The sequence below is a fragment of the Elephas maximus genome, chromosome 9 (assembly GCF_024166365.1).
Source record: "Elephas maximus indicus isolate mEleMax1 chromosome 9, mEleMax1 primary haplotype, whole genome shotgun sequence".
NCBI lineage: Eukaryota > Metazoa > Chordata > Mammalia > Proboscidea > Elephantidae > Elephas > Elephas maximus.
Window position 1 is genome coordinate 106,433,502 of NC_064827.1, and position 23,855 is coordinate 106,457,356.

Below are 23,855 nucleotides of genomic sequence, written 5' to 3' on the forward strand. Positions count from 1 at the left end.
TCCAATTTACTATTTCTATACAACATATTCTTTAAGAATGTGTTAGCATGCTATTCCATGGTTCAGATATTTTACAGTTTATTTAGCCAATATCCTTACCATTGAAAGTTTAGGCCATTTACAATTTTTGCAATTATGAACAATGCTGTGATGAATATCTTTGTACATAGATCTTTATATAGATCTTTAGTAATTATTTCTTTAGGATACTTCCTAGAAGTAGAATGACATAGTTAAAGGTTATGAACCTGTGCCTAATTCTCAAGGATAAACACAGACATTTTTGTTTTTCTCATTATCCAATTCAAAGTTAGCAATAAGAAATGAACATTGGCTGGCAGACAGCACTGTTTGCCAGAGAGAGGGGCGGCCTTTTGTGGAGGCAGGATCTGCCCCAGGCAGAGACAATCTTGCTCTTAGCTCTCACGTTCTTGCACTCTCAAGGACGGCAGTACAGGCACCTATTCCAGCCACCACACACGACCAGGGGCTCAGCAATAACTGTGAAGGCAGAGGCACAGATATTGTCAGGCTCAGTCAGATCTCACAATGATCATGCTTTCTAACACAGTTCACAGTTGGCTTCTCAAGCCCAATAGGCCGTCAAGAAACTAAAGCTCACAAAACCCAGGGGGGCAAGAGGTATGGATTATTAGCTAAACTGGAAAAATGAGGCCCCACTTGCCCTCCTGGACACCACACACACCACTGCCTCAGGCTGGATACTAAGCAAGGAAGTGGCTCTGGAATCATTAACGTGAAACATTGATTTAAGCAACAAGGCAGATGGCCACCTGTGATAGAACAGCTAATAAGTAAATGGACATATTGGTACTAAAAGACTCTAAATGAGTTAATCCATTTTTACCCAAGATGTCTAAGCTTTTCCTGAATAAGTAATTATGCACAGATATAAAAAAGTTAGGCTGCAGAAAGATGTGACAATGCAGAACTTTCTAAAAATTTAATCATTAAATAACTTATTTCTCTGTATCTCAAAAGTGAATCTTTCTTTGTCAGGATCTATGACCAACATGAAATTTAAAACATATTTGCCAATTTAGCTTATACAGAATCAAATATGAAATACATATAAAAGGGCTTTAGAAACCCTGAGTGCTTCATGCATTTTAATTATTATTAAAAATATGATGATGAAAATTATAAACTATGATTTTTGTTAATTAGTGCAATATGATATTTTTAAAGGAAAAACAAAAGAAGGCTTTCTTTTTAACCAGATAGCAATAGTCAAATACATATGTGGATTATGATAATTTCTTTTAAAAAATATTCTATTTTTGATTCCAAATAAATTACCACCAAATTTCAACTTTTTAAAAATGCAAAACTCATTTCCTTTCCCTTGTCATGTAAGCCTTTAAACAAATAAAATACAGAGACATATTTATACTGTGTCTGCTGTTTTCAAACAACAGAAGACATAAAGCAAATATGAGCATTGCTCCATACATAATGAAACCTGTTCCCTTTAATTATTAAAATTAGCAAAAAGCACCGGCAGCTGAAGTTTCAAAAACTGGCAGATAAATGTTAGCAACGGAGGTGCCGATGCCTTTAATCAAAGCACCGCTTCCTGTAATTATTATATTCCACATAAAATAACAGCTGTCTCTGCCACAGACAGTTACCAGGTCCTGTACTTAACTGCTCTGTTATTCAAGAAATGACCAAGTCCTTTTTCAGAAGCAAAGTGGTTAATATCACATGATTCCTTTAGTAAGAGTTCGAAACAAAGCTAGTAATGTGAAGCTCTGCTGCCCGGTCCAGGAAAGCAGTCAGTCAAGACTGGAACAGACACGGCCAGGCTGCTGGTCAGAAAAGGACGTGGCCTGAGGGCCAGACCCACCGCAGGTTGGCACTCCTTCTTCTGAGAGCCCCACCACTCCCAGCGGGGACAGTCTCCAAGGGCAGTGGCCCTGGCTGGGGATGCCTGTGAAGTAAGGGCAGTCCTGACAGCCCAGCCAGAACAGGTCAGACAGGCAGCCCACAGGACAGACGACAGCACTGTGCTTCCCAGGAGCATCTCCTGTCAGTTGTCTGAAGGCGGGGAAAGGTCTCTAAGCAGAACCGGCAGCAGCCACTCATCACCTACGCAGATGTCTACACGTTACCACAATATACACTGTGGCCGCTCAGAGCTGTGCTGCCTGTGATTCTGTGAAGGCCAAACCCACTCCAGAGCCCCTCCCTTAGACTGAGCTGGAACCCCCTGCATGGTGGGCCCTGCTACCCACCATGGTCTGTGCTCTCTGCTGATCTCCGTCGTGGGGGCTGGAGGAGAATGCCAGAAGCCACAGCAGGGCCTCCGGGGGTTCAGCTTCTGACATTAGCAACTGCTCAGCCGCAATATCAGCCCATCCGCCAAAGTGAATGAACAAAAACCAGCTCTCAAAGGCACCTCTGTGGGACCTGGAACAGAACCAAAACCCATGGCAGCAGCAACTTCATTTCTTTTTCCTTCCTGGTTCTTAAAATGACTCAAATGTTTGCAAAAGATTGGCTTAAATTGTATTTATCCACTGAAGTACAACTTGCAAGGAAGGCAAGTTAGACTCAGACAAGTAACTCACAATACCCTCTGCCCCCATGACAGGGCATTCAAAGGGATGCCTCTAAAGACCCTCATGGGTCCGGGGACTGCAGACACTGAAATCTACATCCAGGACCTCAATGAGCACAGGGACTTTGAGAAAGGGGGCTCTGGCCCACACCCAACAGGACGCTGAGACCTGCAGAGAGCGCCACTCTGTCTCCTGCATGTTCTGGACCACTGGGCTCTGTGGAGACGGGGCCTCCGGCCACAAAAGCTGCTACCTAGGTACCTCCACGGCCGAGAAATGACGGAGGCTCCCAGGGGTCCAGATGGAGGCCACTGAGGCTGTCTGCCTCCACTCTGCAATGCTGAAGGGGGGCCAGTTAGGCTTAGGCAGAAATGTGTTATTTCCTTTCTGACAAAAGATTCTGGTCAATATTTTGGCAGCTAGGAATATTTAATGACTCATACATTTTATTCTTTCCTGTTGTCACCTACACATCGATGCTGAAAAGTTAAAGTCTTTGCAAAGCTACCCTTGTCTTGGACTGGCACTGGGAGCTACAATTGTGGTTGAAAGGGTAGAATTGATCCAGGTTAGAACCAGTTATGCTCACACAGTGACCCTCTTAGCCATTTGACATTGCCACTGGAGAAACAGAGGAGGATGGGACCTGAGACCATGTTAAGTTGGAACTTTCCTTCTGCACTGGGAACATGGCTGGCATAGGAGTGTTCCAGGCCCCTGCGGCGGCTCTGTCTTTGCTTGGATCTGGTTCCGCGTTCGTCTGCTTGGTCCAGGGAATTCCCAAACACCAAGCATGTCCTCACCTCCCTGGGTTTCTGCTTTCCTCCCAGCCAAGTCCTCCCTGAGAAATGTTCTGAAACGGGCTTGAGAAGCAATGGTGAGAAAAGGAAGAAGGTGGGAGTTTTAGCCTTACCCCCTTGTCCCTGAGAGCGAGAGCACCTAACTCAGCGGGCCAGAGCTTGAGGCTCCACCGGCCACATTATCGGGGGGTTGGGTTATGACATCTCAAAGCAATAAACAGGCTCTACTGTGTCTTTTCACCACAGGCTCCTGGGAGAGCAAGGTGAGCAGTGGACTCTGCTGATCCTTGCTCCCATGCGGATCATGCCAGGATCGGGCTCAAGGCCTGCAGAGACAGGCCCGGTCACTCTCCCTCTTTTCTACCAGTAACTGTGCATGGAGGCAGTCCCTCATTGGCTCACAGAAGCCCCATCCCACAGTGGACCCCATGGTCTAGGTTAAGGAAGGGCTGTAAGTCCCATGTGGCTTTGGGTATATGTCCTGCTCTTCAACAGAGGGACCAGAAAGGGTACATATGGGGTGACACGGTGCTTAGGGCCATCAATGTGGCCGGTCCTCTGATCCCCATTTGGCTGCCTGTTCTTTTTGTCTATTCTCTATTGTTAATAATCTTGGGGGGAAGGAGTGAGGCACTGGCACCAACAGTGATCATGGAAAAAGGAGTGCCACCCATCATCTATGTAGCCTCAGCGAGATTACAGAGGACTCCAAGGTGAGAACATGGCAAAAGTAACCAATGAAGGCAGTAGACTAATATACAAAATAAATAAAATATTATTTATACTCTAAAAGCAAGGAAGTTAATAGGAAGCTGGAGGGTGCATTATTACAAAGAATCTAGGAAAGACTAAATGTAAATACTTTTAGCAAAATAAGAAATATTCTTAGAGGGTACCTCAGCTTCCAGACTAAGACAGAGTAGGAAGAAAGGCCTGGCAATCTACTTCTGAAAAATAAGCCAATAAAAACTCAATGCCACAACACTCCAAATCACATTGTGGGTGAGGTTGCCATGATTCGAGGGTCAACTTGATGGCAGCTAACAACAACAGCAACTCATAATGCTAGAACTTAACTGATGTTAGAATGGATTTTCTAATTTTGGACAAACGGGAATTCCAGACACTTAATTGTGCGCATGAGGAACCTTTACATAGATCAAGAGGCAGTTGTTCAGACAGAACACGGGGATACTGATTGGTTTAAAGTCAAGAAAGGTGTGCGCCAGGGTTTTATCCTTTCACCATACCTATTCAATCTGTATCCTGAGCAAATAGTATGAGAAGCTGGACTATATGAAGAACAGGACATCAGGACTGAAGGAAGACTCATTAAAAACCTGTGTTATGCAGATGACACAACCTTGCTTGCTGAAAGTGAAGAGGACTTGAAGCACTTATTAATGAAGATCAAAGACCACAGCCTTCAGTATGGACTGCACCTCAACATAAAGAAAACAAAAATCCTCACAACTGGACCAATGAGCAACATCATGATAAATGGAGAAAAGACTGAAGTTGTCAAGGATTTCATTTTACTTGGATCCACAATCAACAGCCATGGAAATAGCAGTCAAGAAATCAAAAGACACATTGCATTGGGCAAATATGCTGCAAAGGACCTCTTTAAAGTGTTGAAGAGCAAGGATGTCACCTGGAAGACTAAGGTGCACCTGACCCAAGCCATGGTACTCTCAATCGCATCATATGCATGTGAAAGCTGGACAATGAATAAGGAAGACTGAAGAAGAATTGATGCCTTTGAATTGTGGTGTTGGCGAAGAATGTTGAATATACCATGGACTGCCAAAAGAACGAACAAATCTGTCTTGGAAGAAGTACAACCAGAATGCTCCTTAAAAGCAAGGATGGCGAGACTGCATCTTACATGCTTTGGACATGTTGACAGGAGGGATCAGTCCCTGGAGAAGGACATCATGCTTGGCAGAGTACAGGGTCAGCGGAAAAGAGGAAGACCCCCAACGAGGTGGACTGACACAGTGGCTGCAACAATGAGCTCAGGCATAACAAAGATTTAAGGATGGCTCAGGACCGGGCAGTGTTTTGTTCTGTTGTGCATAGGGCCGCTATGGGTCGGAACTGACTCGACGGCACCTAACAACAACATTTATTAAAAAGAGGAGGAGAAATAAGCACTTAACATTCCATCCTACTGTGCAGGGCAACTTTAGAATCTCCTTCCCTAGAGAGATGGGGAAGACCAAGGGCAGACAGACCCCCTTTTCCTTCTGCATAGCCATGGATTCCCAAGAGGTGGATGCCATTTTTTTCAAGGGTTTGTTCTTTTAATTATTGTGCATGTTTTTCAAAATCTAGAATGAGGTATTGCTTAGAACGGTCCCTCTAACAGCTATATACCTATGTGTGCCTATTAATTCTGACCTGCCCTCAGGCCACTGTCTGCTTTCTCTGCTTCTCCTTAGTGGTGGTGCTTCCCTGTGCGGTGCCAGTCACAGATCCAATAATGCCTGACCTGTCAGCCCTGCTCGAAAGAAAGGAAGAGATGAAGAGAAAGCACATGTGAACAGACTTAGTAGTGGTCAGTGTTTGCTTACCCAGCAGTCTGGCCTTCAACTGCTTCCCTGAGCATTTCAGAAATGCACTTCAGTAGCTGGCAGCAAAGTCCCTGTGCGATACCTGTGGGTGGAGAGAGCAGTCAGGGAGGAACCGAAGATAAACCTAGTAGGATCATCTGCAGCTAAGACTCGAAGAGTTTTGGGAAATCCCATTTTATTTTCCTGGTTCATGGAACCCACACCACCCACTTGCATGTGGGACTCTGCAGTCCCTGGGTGGTGCAAACAGTAATGTGCTCAGCTGTTAACCGAAAGATTGGTGGCTCAAGGACACCCAGAGGTGCCTAAGAAGAAAGGCCTGGCAATCTACTTCTGAAACACCAGCCCCTGACAGCCCTGTGGAGCACAGTTCTACTCTGACACACGCCGGGCCGCCACGAGTCAGAGTCGACTTGATGACAACTGGTTGGGTTTTCTGCTTTATCTATCTCTTACACCCGGGGAAGAAAGATTCCTTGGTGTTACACAGACCCAAACCTGAAAGAATGTGAGGTACAACTCAGGTACGAAGTAGTAGATCACGACTGCCTCAGCAGCCCATCCCAGGACTTTGGAAGGCTGTTTCTGTCCTACCTACCTGCAGCCCGCCTCCAGGACTAATAATTTGTGGTTTCAAAATACATGGAGCTAATAAAACAGTCGACAAGGATTAGGAATGGACTACCCAACTGCTTTCCTGACTGTGATGAATTTGGAATATGATTTTAGGTCAACAGTAAAGAAAAAGCCAAGAAAAAAAGCCCACATGGGCATCATACAATCAAGCGTCTCTTCCGGAGTCCGTTTTTCCGGTTTCACAATTATCCTTTGGTTTTAAATACATCTGAACATGTGTGTATCTGCAGTTCTAAGTAACATCTGACAAAGGTCACCACATTGTCATGCAGCGATAGATTTCGTAGTTGACTGTACGAGAAAGATACAGTAAGTGCCAGAGTAGCCATGGCTACTCCACAAACGTTACAGACTAAAGGGGCATCTATTATCTCTCCCTCGCCTCTCAACTCCCATACGTTTTGACTTGGAGTCTTCTGAAGGCATTTTTCATTTTCTTCTTTGTATTACTTACTTAGCTACTGATATTACTTGCCCTCTGTACTGTAGCCCTTGAACACGCAGGGCTTGTAAGTTGTCCATCTCTTAGGTCCCACAGGACTTCACAATGCCCATGAAATACATTTCTGATGAATAAAAGATCATATGCTGTGAGCAAACACTTGAATTTGTGAACATAACATTCAGTTTTTCCAGAAGTAGTATCTAGACAACTGTTCTAGGAACCAGCAAGGAGACTCTTGAACTTCTGCTTGTATCTACTTATTTATACTTGGACATAAATCTAGGACAATTGCACAAATGAGAAGGTACGCAGGCTGAGTTCACACCCACACAACAGTTTCATCCTTTTTTTATAGGTCTCAAAACTGAAAAAACAACAACGCCAACACTTTCTCTGGTGCTCACTCAGTTTCCGGTGCAGGCTGACGGCAGCTATAAGGTGCACCCCAAGAAAGTGGAGTATGGATTTTTCTGCCTTGTCCCGTTGTGTCCCCACAGGTTCAGTTTCATGGAACTGCCAACCAGAGCTTCCCCTGAGACCTGTCATCCACATGTCTAGGACCTGAAAAGACTGTTGTTAAATGGTACACTTTGGGCAAGAATCTCTATCTTTTAGAAAAAGGAAGAGGAATTTAGGTTTTATAGAATGCTCTGCAAGTTGGAATCATCTGCTTTCCTCCAATGAATCTCTCAGGAAAAAAGAAGGCAAAAAAAAAAGGGGGGGGGGGCACGAAAAGGGAGATGTTATTTGTGCTCTGCTCTTTCCTCCTCGGGTCAGATAGAACGCCTTGCTCCATGGCACAGCGTCTACTTGTGTTGACGCTGCCTTTCCTGCAGCTTTCAAGCTCTGGAGGGAAAGGAGGTTTTTAATTCTCTATTTCTGAAATGTTTCCCAAAGATAAGCTCACAGGCATATTAACCGATTAACACCAGTTGCACTCAGGATGGACTCATCACTTCCCCAGCTGAACGTGGTCTACGGAAGGCTGACAGATGAAGTTAGGAGAGGGTGTGGTCTAATACATGTATCTTACTGAATTCTTTCAAAAGCCTTCCCTTGGTTAGGAGAAATTTCCCTGTAAATTTTCTTGGCGTCATTCATCATTTTATCTTTTCTTCTACAACAAGAGCACAAGGAGTAGGAAGAATGAAATACAAATAAATGTATTGTTTTATTCTACTCAGCCAAGTCTTAGCCTGTTCCCGGATTCCAGGTAGATCTGGCTGGTACCATCAGAGGCTCTTGTGTTCCAGGGGCGGACCATCAAAACCTAACTAGGGGACTTTTTTTTTTCTCCCCCTTTTGGTAAGTGATCATAACTGGGAAGTCAAGCAAATTCTCGTACCAAGGACCACAAAAGGTGAGACCCTGGGATCCTGTTGTTGTCAGCTACCTTGACTCAGCCCCCTACTCATGGTGACGCCATGTACAATGAGACCAGGGTTTTCATTGGCTGATTTTTTGGAAATAGGTCACCAAGCCTTTCTTCCTAGTCCATTTTAGTATGGAAGTGCCACTGAAACCTGTTCAGCATCATAGCAACATGCAAGCCTTTGCTGACAGATGGGTGGTGGCTGCATATGAGGTGTACTGGCCAGGAACCGAACCCAGGCCTCCTGCACAGACAGTGAGCATTCTACCACTGAATGGCCATTGCCCTCTAAAAGGGTCTTGGAAATGACCAATTAATTCTAACTCTCTTGTGCTACAGATGAGTAGCCCTGGTTGCACAGTGATTAAGTGCTCAGCTGCTAACTGGAAGATGGGTGGTTTGAACCCACCAGCTGCTCTGCGGGAGAAAGATGTGGCAGTCTGCTTCCATAAAGATTACGGCCTTGGAAACCCTATGGAGCAGTTCTACTCTGTCCTACAGGGTTGCTCTGAGTCAGAATTGACTTGATGGCAATGGGTTCGGTTCGGTTTTGCTTTTGAAGCTATAGATAAGGAATTGGGAGGGGGAGGGTTATGATTTGTCAATGTTCTTTCCCAGAAGTCATTTTAATGTGGGTAAAATCAACCTTAACTTACCTTTAGGGTGTTGGAGTAGTACCATGACAAGAGACGGAGAAGCATAAGGAAAGTAGGTCTTGAGTGCAAACTTCAGCTGCAAGAAAACCGAAAATATAAAACAGGATGGAACATTAGGATCAGAAGGGGTGTTATAAAGAATACAAAACCTTGTATGTATCCTTCTGCCCCAAGAGATCCACTAGCACTAACACAGTCAGGATGTTTTCTTAAACATTTATTAAAAAAGATGCTTCCGATAACCTTATAAATATATTTCAGAAAAATGAACCTTGTTAACCTCACCTTCTGGAACTTAAGAAAAATAAAGCTAAGCTCCTGATGATTTTATATGAGTTCTCTGCCTCATGTGAACCCAATTATATACATACATCTTCCTATTTAAGTGAGAGTTGCTGGGCAGTATGAGATACTAGGTTTATAGTGTAGTTTTTTAACAACAAAAAAACATAAAACAGTAATAGTGCTAACATATGTTGAGGATCAAAGTGCTATAGCTATTCACCCCTTCAGAAGGCAAAGAAGCTTTGAGATAATTTTTTAAAATTTTTGTTTGTTTTTATTGTGCTTTAAGTGAAAGTTTATAAATCAAGTCAGTCTCTCATACAAAAATTTATATATACCTTGCTACATATTCCTAGTTGCTCTCCTCCTAATAAGGCAGCACACTCCTTCTCACTATCCTGTATTTCCGTGACCATTCAGCCAGCTCTGTCCCCCTCTGCCTTCTCATCTCCCCTTCAGACAGGAGCCACCCACATAGTCTCAGGTATCCACTTGAGCCAAGAAGCCCACTCTTCACCAGTATCATTTTCTATCCTATAGTCCAGTCCAATCCATGTCTGAAGAGTTGGCTTTGGGAATGGTTCCAGTCTTGGGCTAACAGAAAGTCTGGGGACCATGACCTCCTGAGCCCTTCTATCTCAGTCAGACCATAAAGTCTAGTCTTTTTACCAGAATTTGAGGTCTGCATCCCACTGCTCTCCTGCTCCCTCAGGGGTTCTCTGCTGTGTTCCGTATCAGGGCAGTCATTGGTTATAGCTGGGCACCATCTAGTTCTTCTGGTCTCAGGCCAATGTAGTCTCTGATTTACGTGGCCCTTTCTATCTCTTGGGCTCATAATTACCTCGTATCTTTGGTGTTCTTCATTCGCCTTTTGAGCTACTTTTTCTTAAAAAATGAGGTAAAATCTAGAAACAGTGAAATGCATAGGCTTTGTGTGTAGAATTTGATGAGCTTTGATAAATGTATAAATCCACCTGACCACCTACACATTCAACATGCAGAACATTTCCATCACCCCAGGAGGCTCCTTGTGCCTTTGACAGTCAAGCCATCCACCCCACCCTGGCAACTACTGTTTTGATTTCAACACGGGGAATTAGTTTTGCTTGTTCTTGAATTTCATATAAATAGAATCACAGAGTATGCACTCTCTTGTGTATGGCTTCTTTGGCGTAACTTTTGGTTTTTTTTTTTTTTTGAGATCCAGCCATGTTATTGCATACTAGTAGTCCATTCTTTTTATTGCTCAGAAGTAGTCACTGTATGAACATGCCATAACCTGTCCATTGTCCTACTGATGGGCATTTGGGTTGTTTCCAGTTTGGGGCTGTTATGAATAAAGCCACAATAAACATTCTTAACTATGCCTTTTTGTGGACATGTGTTTTCACTTCTCTTGGGTAAATATTATAGTAGTGGAATTACGGGGCCATAGAGTAGACCCAGTAGCTTGGTCTTAACCCAGTAACTTGCTTCTTTAACTTTATAAGAAACTGCCCTATAGTTTTCCAAAGGAGTTGTACCATTTTACACTCCCACCAGCAATGTATGAGAATGCCAGGTGTTCCACATACTTGTCAACAGTTGGAACTGTCAATCTTACTAATTAATTTTAGCTGTTCTAGTGGGCGTGCAGGGTTATCCCATTGTGATTTTACTACATATTTTCTTGATGTCAAATGATATAGAACAATTTTCATGTGTTTATTGCCTATTTATTTTTCTTAAAGTGTATATTCAAGTCTTGTCCATTTTTAAAAAATTGAGTCATTTCTTATATAGTTATAAGAGATCTTAATATATTCTGAGTACAAATCCTGTCAGGGATGTTTCTCTCAGATGTGGCTTTCTTTTCCATTTTCTTAATGATGTCTACCAAACAGCAGAAATTTTAAATTCTGATGTACCTTAATTTACCCATTTTCATGTGCTTTTCTGCATCCCTTCTAAGAAATTTTAGTTAAACTCAAACTAAAAAAAAAAATTCTCCCATATTTTCTTCTAGAAGCTTTATAGTTGAAGTGTTGAGGTTCATTTATTTCCCACACAGATAACCAGTTGTACTTGCACCATCTGTTGAAAACTTTCCTGTCTCCATTGAATTGCCCTGGCACCTTGTCAAAAATTAGTTTACTATATATGTGTGAGCGTATTTCTGGTTTTCACTGGCTAATTCTTTTCAGAAGTAGACTGCCAGGTCCTTCTTCCTAGTCTGTCTTAGTCTGGAAGGTCACTGAAACCTGTCCTCCATGGGTGACCCTGCTGGTATCTAAATACTAGTGACATAGCTTCCAGTGTCACAGCAACACACAAGCCCTCATAGTACGACAAACTGACAGACACATGGGTCACTGAAGGCATTGGTGAAAAACAAGGCGCCAAGTATTGATGGAATATCAGTTGAGAGGTTTCAACAAACGGATGTAGCACTGGAAGTACTCACTCATCTATGCCAAGAAATTTGGAAGACAGCTGCCTGGCCATATTTATGCCTATTCCCAAGGAAGGTCATCCAACCGAATGCAGAAATTATAGAACAATATCATTAATACCACATGCAAGCAAAATTTTGCTGAAGATCATTCAAAAGTAGCTGTAGCAGTATATCAATAGGGAACTGCCAGAAATTCAGGCTGGATTCAAAAGAGGACATGGAACCAGGGATATTACTGCTGATGTCAGATGGATCTTGGCTGAAAGCAGAGAATACCAGAAAGATGTTTACCTGTGTTTCATTGACTATGCAAAGGCATTTGACTGTGTGGATCATAACAAATTATGGATAACATTGGGAAGAATGGGAATTCCAGAACACTTAATTGTGCCCATGAGGAACCTGTACATAGACCAAGAGGCAGTTGTTTGGACAGAACAAGGGGATACTGAGTGGTTTAAAGTCAGGAAAGGTATGCCTCAGGGTTGTATCCTTTCACCATACCTATTCAGTCTGTATCCTGAGCAAATAATCTGAGAAGCTGGACTATATGAAGAAGAATGGGGCATCAGGATTGGAGGAAGAATCATTAACAACCTGTGTTATGCAGATGACACAACCTTGCTTGCTGAAAGTGAAGAGGATTTGAAGCACTTACTAATGAAGATCAAAGACCACAGCCTTCAGTATGGATTGCACCTCAACATAAAGAAAACAAAAATCCTCACAACTGGACCAATAAGCAACATCATGATAAATGGAGAAAAGACTGAAGTTGTCAAGGATTTCATTTTACTTGGATCCACAATCAACAGCCATGGAAATAGCAGTCAAGAAATCAAAAGACACATTGCATTGGGCAAATATGCTGCAAAGGATCTCTTTAAAGTGTTGAAAAGCAAAGATGTCACCTGGAAGACTAAGGTGCGCCTGACCCAAGCCATGGTACTTTCAATCACATCATATGCATGTGAAAGCTGAACAATGAATAAGGAAGGCCTAAGAAGAATTGACGCCTTTGAATTGTGGTGTTGGCGAAGAAGATTGAATATACCATGGACTGCCAAAAGAACGAACAAATCTGTCTTGGAAGAAGTACAACCAGAATGCTCCTTAAAAGCAAGGATGGCGAGACTGCATCTTACATACTTTGGACATGTTGTCAGGCGGGATCAGTCCCTGGAAAAAGACATCATGCTTGGCAAAGTACAGAGTCAGCAGAAAAGAGGAAGACCTTCAACGAGGTCGATTGACACAGTGGCTCCAACAATGGGCTCTAGCATAACAATGATTATAAGGATGGTGCAGGACCAGGCAGTGTTTCATTCTGTTGTGCACAGGGTCGCCATGAGTCGGAACTGACTTGACGGCACCTAACAATACAACAACAACAATTTCTGGACTCTGTTATGTTTTTTTACTATGTTCTACTCATCTATGTGTGGAGAAAAGAATTTAACTTTATTTAAAGTAATTTGGTCTTTGCCCTTGTTTCCTGAGAGATAACTCTAACACCTTGTAATTTCCTGAGTAATAGAGGTGACTTTGTTGGTCTCCCGAGCACACCTGAGGGGTTGTGCTAATGTGGGCTGGCCAGGACATAAAGACCATCACATGGCCTGATATCAAATGACCTCATGGAGGGGTGGCGCATGATTCAATCAATTATTCTTATGCAACGAGGCCCCAATCATGCCTACATAATGAGGCCAATAAAGCCTCTGGACACCGAATCTCTATGAGCTTCCTGGCTGGTGAAAGAAATCGATGAAAGTAGGAGGGTAACACATGCCTGGGGATATGGAAGCTCTGTATTGGGAACCCTCCCAGACCTTCCCTTATGCATCTCTTTACTTGTATCTTTTCTTGTTATAACAAAGCTGTAATCATAAGTATAGTGCTTTCTGTGAATTCTATGAGTTGTTTTAGTGAACTATCGAACCTGAGGGAGTGAGTAGTAGGAACAAGCAGGCCAGAAGTGAGAGGGCTGGGAACTCCTGTGTTGGTATCCTGAGGTGACACAGGGGACCCCTTAATTTATAACCAGCAGGTCAGAAATGAGGGAGCTTAGGTGAGGCCCCGAGCTTGTGGCTGGCATCCTGAAAACCCCAAGTTTGTACCCGCCAGGTCGGAAAAGAGGGTGTTGTGTGGACTCCCAAACTTGCGTCTGGCATCTGAAGTCTTGGGCAGACTTGGCGGTCTGGAGGCCTGTGCCCTATAACTTGTGAGCTCTGACCTAGCTCCAGGTGGCCAGGGTCAGAGCAGGAAGTGCTGCATGTACAGCTGGTGGCAGAACAGAGGGGAAGGGAAGTGACAGAAAAAGTGGATTTGTTACAGCGTTATATATGTCTACCCTTTTGCCAATACCACACTGTCTTGATTACCGTAGCTTTACAGAGAATCTTGAAATCAAGTAGTATGAGTCCTCTGACTTTGTTTTGCTTTTCAAAAATTGTTTTGGCTATTCTAAGTCCTTTATTCCATATATTTCCATATAAGTTTTAGAATCAGCTCATCAACTTTGATTTAAAAATGCTTGCTGGGATTTTAATTGAGATTGCATTGAAGCAATAGATTAACGTGAGGAGAAGAGATACCTTAGCAATTCATAAATATGGTTTCTCTCTCCATATATTTAAGTTTTCTTTAGTTTCTCTAAGGAGCCCTGGTGGCACAGTGGTTAAAGTGCTCACCTGCGAACCAAAAGGTCAGTGGTTCGAACCCGCCAGCTGCTCCGTGGGATAAAGATGTAGCAGTCTGCTTCCATAAAGATCACAGCCTTAGGAACCCTATGGAGCAGTTCTACTCTGTCCTATAGGGTCACTATGAGTCAGAATCAACTCGATGGCAATGAGTTTAGGTTTAGCTTCTCTCAGCAATGTTTAGTAGTTTTCAGCACAGAAGTCTTACACATCTTTCATTGAATTTATTCCTAAGTATTTTATGTGTGATGGTGGAATTATCTATTTCTCCCTTGTGTTAGTTTTACTTCACGTATTTTAAACTTTGTTATTAGGCACATATTCATTTATAATTGGTATGGTCTAATGAACGGACCATTTTGTCATTATGAAATGCCCCTCTTTATCTCTTGGTTATTCACCCAATCTGACATCTCTGCCTTTTTTACTAGAAAATTTAGTAAATGTCCATGTAATTTTTGCAATTAATGTACTTGTTGGTGTTCAGGCCTATCTTTGGTATTGGTTTTCTTTTTGTCCCATCTATTCTTTGTTCCTCTGGTGGGCCCCGGTTCTGTCCTTTGACACGTCAAGCTGATCAGACTGTGTGTGCCTTGAGTTCTGGCCACCAAGTCTCCCCTCAACCTCACCTCATGGAGGGGGAAGAGCCCGGGGGGGAAAAGTAGAGTACCTGATGTAGTTTCCTTTTTTCAAGGGTTGAATTCCCTTGATTTCTATTAGTTTTTCCTGTTCTCCAGGACCTTCAAATAGCCTTTTAAAAAAATATTTTGTCCACAGTTTATCATTTTTATCTGTGGGAGATTTAATCTAATGCATTACCAGACTTTGCCATTACTGGAACCAGAACCTGAACTGATTTGTAGTTTGTACTGAGCTATTATGCAAGCTCAGGAAAAGTGGTCTGCCACGACAGCCTGAAGGCATTGCCCACGAGTCAGGCTGGACACTTGATGGAAACGCAGCATGCTCCCAAATAGAACAAGGGTGAGAGGAAAGGACAAAAGGAGAATGAGAAGCACTAAAAATAAAACTATCTGACAATAGGGACAGATGTGGAGTATTGGGATCACCCACGAACTGCTGGTGGGAGTGTAAACTGGCACAGACATTTCTGACAACAATTTGGGCAGTATCTACTAAAGCCTAGAAAACCCTACAGGGCAGTTCTACTCTGCCACACTGGGTTGCCATGAGTCGAAATCGACTCAACAGTACCTAACAACAATAACAACGCTAAACCTTAAACCTTTGCATACCCAATAACCAAGTACTTCTATTCCTAAGGATATACAGCACTCAAAGCAACACCGTTTGTAATAGAAAAAAAACCTGGAAGCAATCCAAATGCCATCAACAGGAAATGGATCCAAAACCAAAAGTCAAACCCACTGCTGTCGAGTCCATTCCGACTCACAGCGACCCTATAGGACAGAGTAGAGCTGCCCCATAGTTTCCAAGGAGCACCTGGCGGATTTGAACTGCCGCCCTGTTGGTTAGCAGCCGTAGCACTTAACTGCTACGCCACCAGGGTTTCCAGGAAGCCGATAGGCTGCAGTATACTTTCACAATGAAATGCTGTACAGCAATAGCTCACCACAGCTTCACACAACACAAACTAATCTTTGTAACATGGTGAGTGGAAAAGCAGGTGTCAAAAGACTATATATAGTGTACAGAAACAATGAAAACTAATTCTCAACAAAATTCTAGTCAATAGAATTCAGCATCATATCAAAAAAATAATACACCACGACTGCGTGGGATTCATACCAGGTATGTAAGGATGGTTCGGCATTACAAAATCAATCAGCATAGTGCACCACATAAATAAAACAAAAGAATCACATGATTATCTTAACTGATGAAGAAAAGGCATTTGATAAAGTCTAACACCCATTCCTGAGAAAAACTCTCAGTAAAATAGGTATAGAAGGGAAGTTTCTCAACATGATAAAGGGCATCTATACAAAACCAACAGCCAACATCATTCTCAATGGAGAGAGGCTGAAAACATTCTCCCTGAGAACTGGAACAGGACAAGAATGCCCTTCATCAGCACTCCTATTTAACATTGTGCTGAAAGTTCTAGCTAGAGCAATAAGGCAAGAAAAAGAGACAAAGGGCAACCAAACTGGTAAGGAAGAAATAATACTATCCTGCTTTGTGGATGATATGATACTATACGTAGAGAACCCAAAGGGCTCCACAAGAAAACTACTGGAACTAATAGAAAGATTCAGCAGAGTGGCGGGATATAAGATAAACATACAAAAATAAGTTGGATGCCTATACACCAATAAAAAGAACTACGAAAAGGAAGGCAGGAAAGCAATACCATTTTAATAGCCCCTAAAAAAATAAAGCACTTAGGAATAAATCTAACCACAGACATAAAAGACCTATACAAAGAAAACTACAAAACACTACTGTAAGAAACAAAACGAGACCTACATAAATGGAAAAACATACAATGCTTATGCATAGGTAGACTCAACATTGTAAAAATGTCAATTCTACTCAAAGCAATCTACAAATACAATGCAATCCTGATCCAAATACCAACAGTATCCATTAAATACATGGAAAAAATAATCATTAACTTTATGTGGAAAGGGAAGAGGCCCTAGATAAGTAAAGCACTATTGGAGAAAAAGAATAAAGTAGGAGGACTCGCCGCACTACCTGACTTCAGAACCTACTATACAGCTACGGTAGTCAAAACAGCCTGGTGCTGGTACAATGACAGACACATTGACCAATGGAACAGAATTGAGAATCTAAACGTATATCATCCACCTACAGTCACCTGATCTTCAACAAAGGACCAACGTCCATCAAATGGGGAAAACACAGTATTTTTAACAAATGGTGCTGGCAAAACTGGATGTCCATCTGCAAAAAAATGAAGCAAGACCCATACCTAACACCATACACAAAAACTAATTCAAAGACCTAAATATAAAACCAGAAGCTATAAAGATTATAGAAGAAAAGATAGGGTCAACACTAGAGAGCCTAATACACAGCATAAATAGGATACAAACCAGAACTAACAATACACAAACACCAGAAGATAAGCTAGATAACTGGGATCGTCTAAAAATGAAACACTTATGCTCATCAAAAGACTTCACCAGAAGAGTTAAAAGAGAGCCTGCAGACTGGGAAAAAATTTTTGGCTATGACAAGTCCGACAAAGGTCTAATCTCTAAAATCTACAGGAAAATCCAACACCATTACAACAAAAAGACAATTCAATTAAAAAACGGGCAAAGGATATGAATAGATACTTCAACAAAGAAGATATTCAGACAGCTAACAGATCCATGAGAAAATGCTCGTGATCACTAGCCATAGAGAAAGGCAAATCAAAACTACAATGAGATATCATCTCACACCAACATTATTGGAATGAATTAAAAAAACAAAAACAAAAACAAATGTTGGAGAGGCTGTGGGGAGCCTGAAGCTCCTACGCACTACTGGTGGGAATGTAAAATGGTACAACCATTTTGGAAATAGATATGGCACTTCCTTAGAAAGCTAGAAAAAAAAAGAAAAAACCATATGATCCAGCAATCCCACTCCTAGGAACACAGCCTAGAGAAATAAGAGCCATCACATGAATAGACATATGTACGTCCATGTTTACTGTAGCATTATTCACAATAGCAGAAAGATGGAAACAATCTAAGTGCCCATCAACAGACGAATGGATAAACAAACTATGTGTCTTAGTTATCTAGTGGTGCTATCACAGACATACCACAAGTGGATGGCTTTAACAATGACAGAGTTATTTTGTCACAGTCTAGTAGGTTAAAGTCCAAATTCAAGGCATCAGCTCCAGGGGAAGGCATTCTCTGTTGGCTGTAGGGGAAGGTCCTTGTCATCAATCTTACCCTTTGCTAGAAGCCTCTCCGTTCAGGAACCCTGGGTCCAAAGGACACGCTCTGCTCCCAGTGCTGCTTTCTTGGTGGTATGAGGTCCCCCATCTCTGCTCACTTCTGTCTTTTATATCTCAAAAGAGATTGGCTCAAGACACTATCCAATCCTGTAGATTGAGTCCTGCCTCATTAACATAACTGTGGCTAATCCCAGCTCATCACCATCACAGAGATAGGATTTTCAACACATAAAAAAATCACATCAGATAACAAAATGGTGGACAATCACACACTGGGAATCATGGCCTAGCCAAATAGATGCACATATTTTTGGGAGACACAATTCAAACCATGACACTATGGGACATATACACAATGGGATACTATGCAACAACAAAGAACAATGATGAATCTGCAAAATATCTCACAACATGGATGAATCTGGAGGGCATTATGCTGAGTGAAATAAGTCAATCACAAAAGGACAAATACTGTATGAGACCACTATCATAAAAACTCATGAAAAGTTTTACACAGAAAGAAACAATCTTTAATGGTTACAAGGGAGGGGAGGGAAAAACACTAACTAAACAATAGATTAGTAACTTTGGTGAAGGGTAAGACAGTATTCAATACCAGAGAGGTCAACACAATTTGACCAAAGCAAGGTCACGGATGCTTCGTAGGCACATCCAGGCTCCCTGAGGGACTGAATTACTGGGCTGCGGGCTGGGGACCATGGTCTAGGGGTACATCTAGCTCAACTGGTTTAACAAAGTTTATAAAGAAAATGTCCTACATCCTACTTTGCTGAGTAGCATATCAGGTCTTAAAAGTTTGTGAGTGGCCATCTAAGATACTCCACTGGTCCAACCCATCTGGAGCAAGGGAGAATGAAGAAAACCAAAGACACAAGGAAAATATCAGTCCAAAGGACTAATGGACCACATGAACTATAGCCTCCACCAGCGTGAGCCCAGAAGAACTAGGTGGTGCCTAGCTACCACCACCTACTGCTCTGACGGAGATCACAATAGTGGGTCCTAGACACAGTGGGAGAAAAATGTAGGACAAAATTCAAATTCCCTCAAAAAAAACCAGACTTACTGGTCTGACAGAGACTGGAAGAACCTCTGAGACTCTGGTCCCTGGGCACCCTGCTAACTCAGAACTGAAGCCACTCCCAAAGTCCACCTTCTAGCCAAAGATCAGACAGGCCTATAAAACAAACAATAACAGACGTGAGGAACAGGCTTCTTAGTTCAATCAAGTACAGGAGACCTAACTGGCAACACCTGCCCAAAAGCAAAGACAAATAGGCCAGAAGGGACAGGAAAATTGGATGAATGGAAACAGGGAACATGGAGTAGAAATGGGGAAAGTGCTGACCCATTGCAGGGATTGCAACCAATGTTACAAAGCAATTTATGTACAAATTTTTCAATAAGAAACGAATTTACACTGTAAACTTTTACCTAAAGCACAATAAAAAATAAACAACAAAAGTTAAAACATGGATTAGGCAATTGTACTATGCAAAAAACTTTCAGAAAAAGGAAGGGTATGATAAACACAAAATTCATGGCAGTGGTTAACTGGGGGGAGAAAGGCAGGGTTATGGGATAGAGAAGGAATACAGGGATGCTGAAAAAACAAACCCCCTTGCTATCGAATCAACTCCAAATCATAGGGATTCTATAAGACAGAGTAGAACTGCCCCACAGGGTTTCCAAGGAGCGGCTGGTGGATTTGAATTGCCGATCTTCTGGTTAGCAGCCGAGCTCTTAACCACTTTGCCACCAGGTATTGGTTTAGATATTATATTCGTCCATATCCATTTTATTAAGAATGAATAAAACAAAGAGCATCATGTGTGGACCAAATATGACAGGCTGTCACGCATCAAGTGTTGTAATTAGTCTAAAAATGGGCACCTAAGGTCTGTTTGTAAGAAGGCAGAGGGCCAGTAAATGACAATAGCCATCAATGACAAAGGCAGATGATGAGTCATAGCTCTAGGAAGAGAAATGAAATATGGCATGTGGAATTCTGTCACTAGACTGGAAGGCATTTGCTGTCCTACTCTGAGCTGAGCTGAGGGTGATGAGTACCTGTTTCTTTCCAGGTACTGCCCTGCCTTGCTCGGAGACCCATGTCTGGTCCTCATACCACCAGACACATGCGGCCTGGTCAAGGCACTGTTCTAAGCAAAGGCCACTGTAGCTCCATTCCAAACCCATAGGACCCAAGGCCAGCACAGAGACTCGGCAGCAACGCTGATAAGAAAAGCAGACTCGTGCTGCAGCTACACAGCAATACTTCTTTCACCAATGTCCCCCACCTAGGGGAGGCCAAGGGGCTACAGGGAGAGGCTTTCTGGAGGTCACTTCCTAACTGGGAAGACAAAGAATGTCCAAGGCAGGAGGAGAGATACTTATGGTCATGCCCTGAAGTAACTGTGAGGGCTAGCCCATGCCTGTCAGCAGAATTCTCCGCCTGAATTCCAGGCTGGGTACCATTGATAACACAGTCTGGATACCTTCCCTAGGGAAAGAGAGGATGCGAAAAATAAACCATAAATATTTATCATTGCCTTAAAAAGTAGAAGCATCTGCTAAAACCTGAGCGGCTTCTCTGGCATGTGGTGTGCTGGATTTTAGTGGAGCTGAGCACCAGGCCCTGTTCTCACAAGTTAAACTGCAGAAAGCACCACAGGGGCCACGGTACACTTCATGGAGAAGGTGCCCTGAACCCGGGTCCTCCCAACAGACAAAACACCACATAAATATTAAGTCCGTGGCTATTACAGTCCCTGGGTAGTGCAATGGTTAACAGTCTTAGCTTCTAACCAAAAGGTTGGTGGATTGAGTCCGCCCATAGACACCTCAGAAGAAAGGCCAGGTGATCTACTTCTGAAAAATCAGCCATTAAAAACCCTGTGGAGCCCAGTTCTACTCTGACACACATGGGGTCACCATGAGTTAGAATGGACTCAGTAGCAACTGGTTTGTTTGGTTTGGTTTGCGGTTATTAGAAAGAAAAACCCAGTTAAACCACCCAAAGGTGAAGGCTCCCCGGTAGAGAAGGTTTCTGTCTCACACAGTCATTCTCACTTGTCAGCAGCCCTGTGGTGGTTACTCTTACGTGTCAGCTTGGCTGGGTATGGTGCCCAGTTGTCTGGTCAAACACTAGTCTGGGCGCTGTCATGAAACAGCTGTTGTTGTCAGCAGCCATTGTGTTGGCCCCTGAAACATGATGGCCCATGTACAACAGAAGGAAACACTGCCTGGTCTGTACCACCCCCGTGACCGGTCACAGATCAGATCACTGGGATCCACAGGGTTTTCAACGGCTGATTTTCAGAGGCAGATCACCAGAACGTTCTTCCTAGTCCGCCTTAGTCTGGAAGCTCTGCTGAAATCTGCTCAGCATCATAACAACATGCAAACCTCCACTGACGGATGGGGGGTAGCTGCACTTGAGGTACACTGGTCAGGAATTGAGCCCAAGTCTCCTGCATGGAAGGTGAGACTTCTACCGCTGACCCACCTGTGGCTAAATCAGTTGGTCTTAAGTCAAGCATATCACCCCCCACAATGTGGTTGGGCCCTATCCAATCATTTGAAGGCCTTAAGAGCAAAAAGGGAGTTTTCCCTAGGGGTGTCTACTGCCTCCAGATTATAACTAGACATTTTGCCAGAACTCCTTCACTCTTCCTGTCACCTAACCTAGGTATTTTGGGATGCAAGCCTGCAGGAATCTCCAGCCTGTCACTTGGCCTGTGGGTTTTGGATTTGCCAGCCTCCCACAATCCTGTGAACTACCTCCTTCAACTCTCTCTCTCCATATCACTGGTTCTGTTTCTCTACAGAACGCTGACTAAGACAAGCTCCTGGCAGCTGTTGCCTGGGCTTTGCTGATGGCCCCTGGAGCCCAAGTCTCCCCGAAGGTCCAGGCCTGGCTTCCTGTTCACTGATTATGTCTAACACACACTCCTTGGTCACTGCCATCCACAGTTCCTCCTATACAATTATCCAAATCTTTCATTGTCACTCTTGCCACCTCCTATCTCTCCTAGAACCCAATTCACATCTGGGTCTTAGAAAGGAATTAGATTAAGAATGTCCAATATTGCTTCGTAATAAGTGGCATTTCCTACTTAGCGCAGCCCACACAGATTTCACAATGCCTGATGCTGGACTGGGAGGGTCAGAAGAAGCCCGAGGGGTAGGGCCCACTCAGTAGACAGCGTCCCCCACAGGGCGCAGGAGAATTCATCCTGCAGGTCAGCACGTGGAGGCCTGCAGTGTGCCCTGCCCCAGGGTGGATAATGTCCCTGGGTATCAGGACTCGGGGCAGACAGGAACTATCTTGATTTATTCTCAATTAAGGTGGTTTCACCTTTGCTGCGGCATTCATTTGGAAGCTTTTTTCAAAAGTAAGCGTCCATCAAAATTACTAAAAATAAAGTGCTCCTTTTTATTAATTAGCCAAGTACTCTTTACCATTTTCTTTTCTTTGGGGAGAATGTATTATATATGCAACATAACGAACCTGTTTGTTTTCTTTCTCCAGAGCTTCTACAAAGCATCGTGTGAACACCTGGAGAGCAGCCAGTACTTCTGGGGCTCCATCAGTTTCCAAGAGTGCGCACCTGAGCAATGCAAAGTCAATCGACGACAGAGTTAATGACTCATCTGGCAACGTATGAACATGAACTGTGAGAGGGAAGAATGGATTCTTTGTGTGCCATAAGCTTTAACAGTATCTCAACTGACCAGATTTCAGTCCTTGTGTGAAAGTAGGAGAAACCTGTCACTCCCTTTTTAAAATAATTTCTAAATCCCACTGTGCAGAGCTCTTTCTTGGTTCTTAAATTATGAAACACTGCACATCCCGTCCGACATAGGCCTCAGTGCTCTTTACAAAGATCTTTGCACCACGACCCTGGACATGCAGCATCAACAGGCATTCTGCTTTTGCAGTGGGGAGAGTCACCCAAAAGGTACAATGGCTCAGTCATTCACCCAGCAAAAGTGGCAGAAGAATCTGAAGGTACCTAGCTTGGTTTCCATGAATTTTCATACAACTAACTTACGTGTGTTTAAACAAAGAATCAGCTCCAACTTTTGCCAGTCAACAAAATCTGACTTCTTACTTCTAGGCTCATTTAACTTCAAGTCGGTGAGTTTCAAAACAAGCCCAAGTGCTAGGTTATTTGCTGTTGTAAAAATTCCTTTCTCGATGTCTGCTGTCTGCAGCCTCTTCTGCTGTGGGAGGGGCATATGGCGGGGCCAGGGTCCTGGGTGCACTGGCACCAAAGCAAGGGGCTGGAAATGCTCCCTGGGGCACAAGCTCCCCCAGTGGAGTCCAGTCTTAGGGCTTCATGATTACAACACCCACTGCCAGCCATAATTCAACCCAACACCCAGCCATCTCCTCAGCTTTTGTCACCTGTAAATCCAATTTGTTTCTCA

At 43.2% G+C, this 23,855-nt stretch overlaps 1 protein-coding gene across 3 annotated transcripts in view; it reads right to left on the reverse strand.

The window, feature by feature from the left end:
• Positions 1-23,855, reverse strand: part of FANCC (FA complementation group C) — a 304,040-nt gene that overhangs the window by 11,026 nt on the left and 269,159 nt on the right. For all 3 annotated transcript variants that reach the window (XM_049895534.1, XM_049895535.1, XM_049895536.1), the window contains 4 exons: positions 22,933-23,032; positions 9,071-9,146; positions 5,962-6,043; positions 2,259-2,433 (listed from right to left, as the gene is read on the reverse strand). In XM_049895534.1, coding sequence (XP_049751491.1) covers positions 2,259-2,433; positions 5,962-6,043; positions 9,071-9,146; positions 22,933-23,032 — 433 coding nt within the window. The remainder of the gene's footprint in view (positions 1-2,258; positions 2,434-5,961; positions 6,044-9,070; positions 9,147-22,932; positions 23,033-23,855) is intronic.